Below are 12,685 nucleotides of genomic sequence, written 5' to 3'. Positions count from 1 at the left end.
AGATTGAGTGGACAGAGAAACAAAGAGAAGAAAGAAGATCCCAATCTTCTTGGCAAATTGTAAAATAGTTGAAAGATGAGTTTGAGATCATACCAAAAGAGGCAAGCAATCCCTAACTCTATCCGAGAAGAGATATAGTTTTACCATACTATATTGTGATTTTGACCGTAAGCATGGGAAGGTGGACCACTTCATACCAGTAGGAGCTAGTGTGTAAAGAGGAAAATTTTGTTAGTGGTTGAAAACTTGAGTAAATTTTTGTTTAAATTGAAAGGAAATTATTGAAAAGAGTTTACATCAAGCATCAAATCTCACTGATTTCTCCATGATTCACTCCACCTCTTTTCCCTGATTCTCTCCACCTCTTCACTTTTCCCAGATTATCTCCCAGAATATCTCCACACTTCCCAGAATATCTCCACACTTCCTAAATCTTCTCATGCTACCCTTTATTCTCTCCCAGTAGATTCTTCTTACCTTTTCACAGGTTCTTTCACATTTACATCTTCTCTTTTACAGCCTCTAACCAAGGGCTTGTTCCCGCACACATGTATTTTCAACACCTCCCCTCAAGTGAATACTCTCTAGCACACCTGGACCCTATACCAAGTTTCCCTCTTACTTGATAGCCCGCGACCAGTGCCTCAAGTCCCTAAACTCCATAGTCCTTGACACTCTCTCTCTCTATGTGTCCAAGGCTACTATAAGTGCCCGCGACCTTGACTAAAGTGCTCACACATACATCTACCACATGGCCTACATCATCGGTGGCTCAGAGGTGGTTTTACTTTGTTGGGCAGGTTACATTGGGTTGCGGGGTCTCTCTCTCTCTCTCTCTCAGAAAAGATGATCCGACTCCACTTCCTTTGGAGCCTCCATGAAGTTTGCCGATGTCGTTCCTTCTCCACTGAGTTTGCTGTAGCAGTCTCTCGCCATGTGTCCTGGCTTTCCACATTTGTGGGGCAAGTGAAGGTCCTTCCTCCTACTCTGCCTCTTCCTCGTCCTCGAGAATCCTCCACGGGTGAAGAATGCCTTTTCTTCTCCTGCTGTTGAGTCAAGCCATTTCTTCTCTTTGCCTCTGCTCTCTTGCTCTAGTAGAGCTGCTTCTATCTTGTGTAGCTTCAATTCAGGTACATTCTTTAGTGTTACTACAATGTTTTCATAATCACCTTTGTCCACACTCTTCAGAAGCACTGCTAGTGCCTCATCATCTTCTACCTTTTTGCCAATAGCTGCCAGCTGTTGCTTAATGCTTTTATATTTGTTCAAGTGTGTGATTAAAGGTTCACTTTCCTTCATGTCCAATTTGTAGGATTGCATTAACAGATTTATCTTTGAATTTTTTGCTTGTGTGCCAAATAATTTATTGAGTTCATCCCATGCATCTTTTGCCCATTGTATCCCTATGATGTGATGAATGATTTCATCATTTAAACTGAGTGCAATAAGTCCCAATGCTTTTTCATTCATGCTCTTCCACTCATTTTCCCCTCTCTCTGGGCATTCATCTCTCCCTTCAACTAATCCCCACAGATTTTTCCTCATGAGCAAATACATGGTTTTTGTCTGCCATGTATAAAACTGCTCCCCATTAAATTTGGCTATTTCTTGTGCTGAACTCATGGTGATGTGAAGGGGGTCTTACCTCTTGATCCAATTTCAAGATTCAAGGGCAGTGTCTACCCTTTTACAACTCAATCTGGTGTTTAATAGATGATTACAACGAATTTATCAGCATAAAATCACCAGAAATTACATTAAACCAATTTGTACGAAATGGTTGGAGTATCAAACTAACTCCGAATTGCAATTAAACCAATTTGTACGAAATGGTTGGAGTATCAAACCAACTCCGAATTGCAATCTGAAGTTATAGAGATCTGTATCAGATACCTAATGGTTAATTTAAACCCTCAATTGCACCAAAACATAGTGATTAGCATTGATTAATCATTGATTAGCAAATTAATCCATTATTTTGTGTGCAAAAAACAGAGTATGCGGGGAGTCCAGATCTGGTGCCTTAGACTTCAAATGAGCTCAAATGCTTTCAAAGGCATCAATAGCAATGAGTCTAGTAGAGGATTAAGCCAAGAAACACAAGATTTGATCAAATATTGAAAGCTTAATCTCTGTTTTACCAAAGTCACCTGCAGATTTGATGAAGAACTTGGATCTCACTGTAGACTTGATGAAACTGAATTCTGTCTTCACCAGCTTGTAGAGCATGCTTGAAAACATCTTGGGCTAGGAGGAATTAGAAACATTTGATTTGTGCAAGCTGCAATGTCACTTTTACTCAGAAAAAAACACGCCGAAAACACGTGCTGCCGCCGTCAGCGATTCGCGCTGTTTTCCCTTCAATTCCTTGGAGTGGCTTGTAGCCCCTTGAGTGTAGTTTAAGCTCCTAAAAGGGCTTGGCCTAATTTGAAGTGTGCAAGGAGAATGGACTCCTCCACCACTGGCTGGGGGTACAGAGATGAGTTGAAAACTAACTAAAATTTTGATTATTTTCTAATTATCTACTAATCTTAATTAATTAGATAATGGGCTCATAAACCTGATGGATTCTAGGCATGGCTCTGATACCATGTTGAAATTTGAGCATTGTGATGAGCTATGGTGGATCAAACACTAGAATCAATATCATTAACAAAGTGATTAGTAAATAATTAAGACGTAATTAGTGGGTCATTAGCAAATAAATTAATGTAGGCATGGATACTCAAAAACCAGCAAATTCTCATTAGGGCTATGCCTCAATTTATAGAGTTTACATCAAACATCAAATCCCATTGATTTCTCCATGATTCACTCTACCTCTTTTCCTTGATTCTCTCCACCTCTTCACTTTTCCCAGAATATCTCCCAGAATATCTCCACACTTGCCAGAATATCTCCACACTTCCTAAATCTTCTCATGCTACCCTTTATTCTCTCCCAGTAGATTCTTCTCACCTTTTCATAGGTTCTTTCACATTTACATCTCCTCTTTTATAGCCTCTAACCAAGGGCTTGTTCCCGCACACACCCTATTCACTTGTATTTTCAACACCATGCACCCTACCAAACTCAACATTTCCCTCACTTTGCTCTCTGCATTCTTGCCATTCCCTCTTGCTACATCCCCTGCGCCCTAGCTTCTTTGTCCACTATGGCATTTCAAAAGTGCAAGTCTAGAGCATCGCCACCACAAGTATGCCCAATGTAGAAATTTTGGTTATATTATGGCATCAACCCTGGGTTTTTGTCAAGAATAAAATTTTTTCAAAATTTTTATTCACCTAGGATCAATACATATGGTAATTTTGGCCATAAGGGGTTACCAAACCTTATTTTATAAAAAGATCCCTTTTTCTAGCATTGGACATAGTATAACAATGTATGATCACAAGTGCATTTCTATACTTAAGGAATGGTTTTTGGCCAAGTAGATGGCTTTCTAAAAAGGCGAGAAATACATACATACATACACCAACATGCATGTATGTACCCTCTCTCTCTCTCTCTCTCTCTCTCTCTCTCTCTCTCTTCTGCTTGAAAGGCTATTCACATTAAAAAATAATAAGGTAAATAGAGTTACAAATTTCCATGTCCTCTCAAAATCCCATTTTTATAAAGATCCAATTTTTGAAGTGTGTCCACCACCCTATACATGCATACAATATTCTCTCTCTCTCTCTCTCTCTCTCTCTCTCTCTCTCTCTCTCTCTCTCAACATTTATCTCTATTTCATTCATTATTCCTCTCAAAAAAAGTTGGGAGATGTAATTTTGAACAAATGCAAAAAGGACATTCACATCATAAAAAACAACACAAAAAGACCATGTTCTCACAAAACAATATCAACAATGAGTCATGAAAAACGACAACGAGTCATGAGTTGTCATTTGCAGGCTATCTTGATTTTTCACTAGTCCTAAATATTGATTAATTTTACAATCTTTTGGAGACATTAAAGAGAACTATTTTTATAACTTTTGCAAAATACACATAGTTTCAAACTTCTTTTAAAAAATGTACATATTGCTAATTTAAAGGTGAATTTTTTTTCACTTTTCATGTCAAATAACAAAATGAAAAAAACAAGGTCAATGATAAGATCTAATATTCTTTAAAACTACTAATAATTCACTCATGTCTATGTAATGTATAATACATTCTTTACTTAGAATTACAAAAATGTACCTTTTCTTCTACAAGAATTTAACTAACTTTACCCCAAATTGAATTAGAGCATATATTTGATGTTAAGATAAGTAGGTATATGTAGTTCATGGCCATAGAAGAGGCTTATCAAAAGAAAAGATTTCTTTGGATTTAGATAGAAAACCAAGGATCCAAAAGGTCAAATTTTAGATGATAGTAAGTACTACAATTTATCAGTTTACTTTATTTTGATCTAACGGTTCAATTTAGAGTTATAGAGTTTGCAAAAACATAGTTTTTAGTTTATAATGGTTGGATTTTGAGACATGAAAAAGGCAGCAGTTGTCATTTTGAAAAATTGATGGAAATTCGGATTCTAGAATCCACTTTGTTGACAAAGTGGATTTTGGAATCCAAAATTCCGTGAATAGATTTCACTTTTGTTGAATGAAAATTTAAGTTTGGCAATAATGGATAAAAATCTCCGTCGATGGACTTAGAAATTTTTTTTGACGCGATGAAAATTTGGATTGGATTGATAGAAAAAATTTCCATTGACTAAAAATTTTGTCGATGGATTGAAATTTTCATCGATGAAAATTTACGTAATTTACTTCGGAAATTTCAATCCGTCAACAAAAATTTTCATCAATAGAAATTGAAATCCATCAATGGAAATTTCAATCTGTTGAGACGGAAATTTCAATCCCAGAATCCAAGTGGATTTTGGAATCCAAATTCTGATCAATGGAATTTTTTCGTCGGGATGGAAAGCTTTTTTCGTCAGACAGAAAGTTTTGTCCATTGAAACAGACTAAAATTTTTGTCCAATAAAAGTGAAATTTTCTTTCATTATGGACCAATTTTTTTTTTGACGAAAATTTCACTGTCATGATAGAAATGTCAGTTTGACATGGAATTTTGGACTCCAAAATCCACTTTGTTCAACAAAGTGTATTATCGAATCCAAATTTCTATCAAATTTTCAAAACAACAATTGTTATAATTTTCATGGCTCAAAATCTAAATGTTATAAACTAAAAATTATGTTTTTGCAAAGGCTATAACTCTAAATCGAATTGTTAGATCAAAATAAAGTAAATTGATAAAGTGTAGTTCTCACTACCATCTAAAATTTGACCGTTTGGATCGTTAGATTTCTATCTAAATCTAGAGACATCTTTGCTTTCAATAAACCTCCTCTATGGCCATGGACTTCATATACCTACGTATCTTAATATCAAAATATGCTTAAATTCAACCATTGTATCAACTTTGTATACAAAGAAAAGTTATTTTTTAGACAATGCACTAGCCCCATGTAAGAGAGTTTCATCAAATTATATTGGCTCTAAAAGTAAACACCCATCAGTGGATAGCCTACTACGTACAACACACTCTAGAAACGTGTATTCGTACAAAACTTATATGTGCTCAAGGGAAAGTATGATCTAGAGATGCTTAGACAAAGCAAAAAAGGAAAGAAAAGTGGAATTCGTTTGCGATGTGTGGACATGCTTAATTTGCATGATATAGAAATTTTTGTGTATGGATTTGAGTTAAAAAATCTGGACACTTGCACCAGAAAACAAGTTATATTTTAAAGTAAAAGGTCCAATGACTCTCCTAGTAGTTGATTGGAAGAAGAGAACTCTTTTTTCAATTGATAATATCGGACGTTTTTGGGTTCTAGAGTAAAATGTAAGTAATGTTTTATGCATTTTTTAATTATATAAAAGTAGTATTTTTTTAAAAATGTTCAACATGAAAGTGTGTCTTTTGTCTCCATAAATTTGGAAAAAGGTACATTTTGGGTTTTTTTTTCTTCCAAAAATGAAGTTTTCGTTTGCATGATTTTTTTGTCATTTTTCATGACTCGCTGTTTATCCCATTCTTACAAAGAGTAAATCATTAAAGTTTGTCAATCCTATACATAATAAGGTGAGTACTCATGTGCTAGGGGGTAAATAAGATCATCTAAGGTGCTGTATCTCTCATTTGAATGGAGGGATCCTAAAGGTATAAGTAAAGGAGGTGTAGGAAGCAGGTAATAAGGATAAGGGGCATGCAATGTTGTAGGAGGTGCCAACAACATTCTTGGTTGACTTCCCACTACTACAAACTATGTTGGAATGAAAGATACTTACCTTGTTGCAATGGTTGCACCACCAACCAACATGTATGAATCATGTTGTAACAACCATTGGTACTTCTAGCTTGGTAGTTTTGGTGTTTACATAGTGGTTTTTTTCAACTTTTTATGGACGGTGTGGCCAAGCCAAGCAGAGACATATTTGATTACACAAGATCATCATCCAAACATCAAGGATAATAAGGGAGTAGGGAATTGTTTCTATGAAACAATTTCAAGTGAAGGAATTGAGATGATGTTTTTATTAAAAGTCTACTTATATTTAGACTCTAGTTGTCTTTAACTATCCTTACCATAGCCTCAAGCCAAGTTGAAAGGACTTGGTTTAAAGAACTTGTTAATAGAAAAATCATCTCATTTTTGGTGCATTGAGCATGGATACGGCGAGCTTGGGAAGATGCATAAGGAAACTTATTTTTCTCCTTGGGAAGTGACCTTTGATAGTCAAAAAGACCTTGTTACTTTTTTACAATGGTACAATGCCTTCGAGGTTGAATTTTTGCTAGAAGGCTTCAAAAATTCTTCATAGGATTGGCTTCCACATGGTATTTGGTAATAACTATATATAAAGAAGAGTGATTAGCCCTCATTAAATCAAGGGTATCTGGCCACTGGTTTTTTTCCCATGGCCATCCAAGTGTGAAAAGGAACCTTAGGGTTAGCTAGTATATAAGCAACCTCATTCACCGTTTAGAGTAGCTTGCTCATTTGTACTTTCTCTTTGTACTTATAGAGAGCTTCATCTCTCTCCTTTTAGCTTGCCAATCTCTTTCTTTGTACTTATAGAGAGCTTCATCTCTCTCCTTTTAGCTTGCCAATCTCTTTCTTTGTACTTATAGAGAGCTTCATCTCTCTCCTTTGACCTTGCCAATCTCTCTTATACTCTACACCCTTGTGTTCATGTCTTTGAGCATTGTGTGTGTGTGAGTCCAGGTTTCCATTCTATTTCAACTAATAGTGGTATTAGAGTAAAGCTTTTCTATAGCTTAGTTTTTAGTTTTTATCTTCATTGTGTTCAAGATTCCATAGCTTCGTCCAAGCTTTCCATAGCCTAGGTTGTTAACTTTCATCAGGTGGTTGTAGAGCTCTTCAAGTTTCCATTGAAACATGTTGCTAGTGGCTAAGTGCTTTCAACCCATGAAGGAAGTGATTCAAAACCTCCTATAGGCTTTAATAAGCAATTCGACTATAGTTGCCTTTTGCAATAGCCAATTCTTCATACAATTCAGTTGTCTTAGTAAACGACTTGATTTCCTCTAATTGAATTGCCTTTGCTAGTCGAATTGTTCAACTACGTAGTCTAAGCAATCCTACTTTTCCATTGGTTCACCCTAGTAAACGACAAATGGCAAATGGAATTGCTCCTTTCTGTGATCATTTTTATATGTGATCGTTTTCAGGTTTACAATCAGCCTATCTAACTGGTTAAATCGATTGATTTCACTTTTTGATTCCTATTTTGGAATCACCCATGATTCTTGGTTCAACCCACCGATTTCACTTTTTATCGATTCAACTTTTTGGACTGATTCTATTTTTTTTGGCAATTCCACTCTTCGTTGATTCCATTTTTTGGCAATTTCACTCTTCATTGATTCCACTTTGTCTCATTTGATTCCAAAAGTCAAATCATTCAATGATCTTCCTCCAAGAATTCTACTTCAATGATCCTACCTTGGTGATTTATCCTTGGCGATTCTACTTTTTGGGATCATCTGATTCTACTTTTTAGTTCAACCGATTCAACTTTTAAGGATCATCCGATTCAACTTTTTGAATTGATCGATTCTACTTTCTTAAATTTTTCGATTCTACTTTTTGCTAAGCAATTCCACCTTTTGTGATCGATCAATTCCACTTTCAAGGATCATTTGGTTCTATTACTAATTTTCAACAAGTTATAAATTGCTCATTAGTACCAAGTGACTTCAGTTTAAGCTTTGGCATTGATTGCCTTGTCAATTAAAAGGTCTGTTGTTCCACATATCCACTTTTATAAAACATCCATGCTTGTTTATAGCACTCTAGAAATTATTTATCAGACTAAAAATGATACAAGGATTGTCTACCTCAGTTGATAATGAAAATATACAAGAAAAGGGGTCCATGAACGAACATTCAAGAAAATTACACGACTTACGAGAGCAACTTCTCAATTTTGACGAAGTCCATCCTGAAAAGGATATGATTAACATAACCCTTAACTCATTGCCCGAATCTTATATGGGTTTCAATACTTCCCTCAGGCTTTCTTTGAGAGGCAATGCATCCCCTCTTAATTATTAGGAGCTTGTTAGCTTACTACTATAAGAGGAATAGTCCATAAAGAATGCCTTTGATCCAGTATCAATAAGACAACATACATAATATATCTCAAACAGGAAAAGTGTATGTTTTGAAAAAATAGTTTCTCAAACACTATAGCTACCCCCAGTATCAATAAGACAACATACATAGTATAGTTTCCTGAACATTGTAGCAACCCACTATCAACAATAAGACTATCCACTATCAATAGGACTACATACATAGTATATCTCACATGAGGATGATTTTTAATGGTTTGGGTCACCCTTCGATATGATGGTTTTAGTGATATTTTACTTTATTTTTTGATGATTGGGATGTATTTAATGGCCAATCAAAGTAAGTGGCTGCATTTAACGACCAAAATGCCCTAAAACGAGCATGAGCAACCTTGATCTCACAATTATATTCAAGAGTATAATTGCTTGTAAGGATTGTCCACTAGAAGGTATTTAGGCCCTTTACACAGCTCCTAGTATGAAAAAGCAAAGCATGGGAGGAGATGTGTAAACTTGAAGTGCTCGAAAAAAACATATTTTTCAACCAATCAGAATAAGCCGGTTTTTGTTTCAAAATGTCTATCATATGCAGGTTTTTGTTTCAAAATGTCTATCATATGCCGGTTTTATAACTAAAATATATAAAAAATCATTCCTTAAAATAAGGGCTACTTAAAATCTCAGCCGATTTTTCTTAATTCTGGCTGGTACAAATACATTTGAATGCCGTTTTTTTTTTCCGAGCCCTGGTGTAAAGGCTCTTATTAACATTTGGGTTTCAGGAGAAAAATACACACACTCAATTATATTCAATTTGGAGGGGAAGTTTATTAAATGAACATGTGTGAAACCATGTACTTGTACAGTGCTGTTTTTCTTCGAAAATGCCCTATGCTCTGCAGCAGCAAAGCCTTGGAACTTTTTGCAAAGAGAGGAGGACAGGAAGCACATGGTGGCAAAACTGGCTCACAAACTGGTATTTGGAAGTAGAGTGACAAGCAACCAGAGAAGCATGGAATACAGCAAGCTTTTGGAAGGTTTTACAGCTAACCTTATTGGTGTAGAGACTAAGAGGCATTCTGTGGGATCACAAGACCCCTTTCCAAGTCATCACCTCATGGCATACACCATACATACATGTCCATTAGTGAGGTAGCCATTTGAGAGATCCCACAGCCCACTTGAAGCTCTGCAATCATCATCAATGACATACATTTGTCGCCATCGTAGATCATCGTGTCTCTCTGCAGTCATCATTGTTGGAATACCAATGTTACCTCTCTGTAGTTATCATTAACACAGCATACATATGTCATCACTATGTATCATAAGACCTCTATGACATCACCATCAATGGCATACAAGTGTCAGCCTGTGTGGGTATCAGAAGACCTCTCTGCAATCATCATCAAAATGGTATACATTTGTCATTACCATGGACCATGGGACCTCTGTGGAACGTTCCATCATCAATGGTATTGTCGATGTGGATCACAAGACCTCTCTGCAATCATCACATACATAGGTCATCACCATGTCATTAGTCCTCACTGCAATGATCATCAAAATGGCATTACTATGGATGCTAAGACCAGTGAAATTATCATTAATGCCATGCATGTGCCATTGATGAGAATCGTTACACCTCTTTGCAACCATATGTACAGTTAAGAAGATCAAGGACCCGAATGTGAGACATGAGATTTTGGACATGGATCATAAGAACCCAATGCAGCCATGCATCCACAGTATAAAGCATATACCATAAGTTTCCATGGCAGTTGGAAGCTCTGATGAGAGGTGTGTAACAGCAACAAGTCATGCCTTAGAATGGTGCCCTCGGTCAAGCAGACCCTCCATGATGATTTTCTTCTTGTACTCATTGGACTGCAAGTCATACTTGCCGCTACCAACAACTGTGATGGCCTTGTTGCTCTTGGTTTTGATGTTAAGGGTGGTGGTGGTGTTATTAGCATGGCTATGGTGATGGTGATGGTGATGGTGATGGTGATGGCTTCTGACAGAAGGCTTGTATCCCACTGCTTTTCTCAAGCTAGGCAACGCATACCACCAGCATACAACACCGAGAATCGCGGGAACGTAACCCATCACAAGACCACTCAAACCTAACACTAGCCCTGCAGCTTCAAGAGCTTGGCCTAATCTCTCCTTTTTCACCTTCTCAGAGGCCATGTCCCTTACCATAGAAGTGGAGCCTCTCAACACCTTATGTGAATCGGCCTTCTGAACCAACCCATCCTCTTTGGTATCCATGTGAACAGCTTGGTTGTGGAAACCGAGCATGTTCGGGAGCGCAGCTGCATTGGCGAAGGGTTTTGTTGGCTGCCTGGAGTCTCTAGGTGTGCTGGGGGCAGAGAAAATCTTGGAAGACTCTTTAACCTTCCATCTATCAGGCTGCATGTCTTTGAAGCCCTCTCTGGGAACTTGATCAGAGAGAGCATTTTTGCTTTTGACTATCACTGGGGCAGGACGTGAAGCGGAAGGCAAGAGACCAGCTAGCAATGAAGATGAAGAAGAGGCCATACCCGATTGGGAAAAAGCGAAAGAAGAGGACGGTGTAGTAGGAGCTGCAGATGGGTGAGCTATGGTGACACTTTCCTCTTTGGGCAAATTTGCCCTCTCTGCAGAAGGTATGCTCTTCACCATTGCCTTGGCATGCCATCGCAACATAACAACATTGCTGGCTACGATTGCTGCCATTTTTATAGCCAAAGCAACAGCTTTTGCCACCCATATAGCCCCTGCTGTGGCTGCCATCAAGTACCCCGATTTCCCTTTCTGGTAAACCTTAGTTTTTCCTTCATTTGCAGCTCCTTCTGGATTAGTTCCTACAGTTTCACCCTTCAAACCACCCAAATGCGTCTTACCTTCAGTAATCAGACCACCCAAAGCAGGCTTATCTCCACTAATTCCAGCAGGCTTATCTTCACTAATCAAAGCTTCTGCTGCTCTCCTGAGGGCTTGGATTTCTGTCTGTGACGATGAGGAGATGATGATTGGGATCCAATTTCTGTGAGACCCAATGGCAAATCGCACCACTGACAATGGAGTGCCCAATTGGGCAGCCAATCTCTCTCTCTTTGCTTCAAGCTCTGCAGATACAAGGGCAAATTTGTCCAGCCCTCGGCCAGCATAAGGGTTTGAACTGGCCTTTTTAGACCTCCTGTACTGCCCCCTCAGGGCAGACATGACTTCTCTCAATGCAGCCAGTTCTGTTGCAATCTCTGAGTAATTAAAGGCCAAGTAATCTTCACGTTAGTCGCTAATCCACCGCGATTTGTTGCCAAATTGGCTTGGATGATCAAAAGATCCAAACGATTGGAGACCAAACTTGGCGATTTACAACCTGATCAAAAAAAGGGGATTTCTACCCAATTGGGCTGTTAATGTTTGATCTATTTGGATGGCTATCCAGCAAATCAAGGCGACTAATGAGTTAATGAAACAGGATTTGAGACAAAAAGGGAGATTAATGAGATGATTAAACAGAGAACTTATGCGTTTAGATAAGCTTGATGATGAGGCTATGGAGATGAAGGAAATGAGCTTCGCATAGATTTTGCAGGAAAAGGGCATACGTTGCGTTGATTTTGTTTCATTTTGAGGAAGAAAATGCAGTGAGGTAGATGAAAGCTTCTCTAATGGAGTGGCATGTTTCGCAAGCCAAGGAGGGCGACACAGCCAGCAGATACGTTTGTCAAAGTCAAAGTCGCGACGCAGAAGCTTCTGCGGTGACCGTGGGGTTTCAAACTGTGTCCGGCCGACTATTGAAGGCCGGTCCGCCCTCCATGCCCTCGTATGTGTAAAGGCCATAACTTGCCAAGGTTTGATAGATGCCAAGGTTCATGCCAAGGTTCAAAGTTCAAATCCTCTACCTCTTCCTCATGTCAAGGTGTTAGCACTCATGCTAGAACCCTCTACTAGCAAGGAATTCTTAAAGTGTCATCTCACCCGCGCTCTTAGGTGGATAGTTCCTGAATTGAGATGCAATGTGTGAATATGAATACTTTGGAACTTGTGTTACATCATATTGTTACAGTACTTATGTAATCAAGTC

At 38.0% G+C, this 12,685-nt stretch overlaps 1 protein-coding gene across 4 annotated transcripts; it reads right to left on the bottom strand.

The window, feature by feature from the left end:
* Positions 1-9,414: 9,414 nt before the first annotated feature.
* Positions 9,415-12,403, bottom strand: LOC147632119 (uncharacterized). Of its 4 annotated transcripts, XM_086808749.1 has the most exons (3): positions 10,371-12,402; positions 10,042-10,111; positions 9,415-9,851 (listed from the first exon to the last, which is right to left on the bottom strand). In XM_086808749.1, exon 1 carries the CDS (start codon positions 11,815-11,817, stop codon positions 10,426-10,428), a length of 1,392 nt encoding a protein of 463 aa, XP_086664875.1. In that variant the 5' UTR covers positions 11,818-12,402; the 3' UTR covers positions 9,415-9,851; positions 10,042-10,111; positions 10,371-10,425. The 4 variants fall into 4 exon arrangements, with proteins under 4 accessions (XP_086664875.1, XP_086664872.1, XP_086664873.1 ...); XM_086808746.1 differs by having other exon boundaries at positions 9,415-10,157; positions 10,371-12,403; XM_086808747.1 differs by having other exon boundaries at positions 9,415-10,111.
* Positions 12,404-12,685: the final 282 nt, after the last annotated feature.

Source organism: Cibotium barometz, chromosome 14 (assembly GCF_041138505.1).
Source record: "Cibotium barometz isolate CiBa-2024 chromosome 14, ASM4113850v1, whole genome shotgun sequence".
NCBI classification, from domain to species: domain Eukaryota; kingdom Viridiplantae; phylum Streptophyta; class Polypodiopsida; order Cyatheales; family Cibotiaceae; genus Cibotium; species Cibotium barometz.
This window is presented reverse-complemented; position numbering and strand designations above follow the sequence as displayed.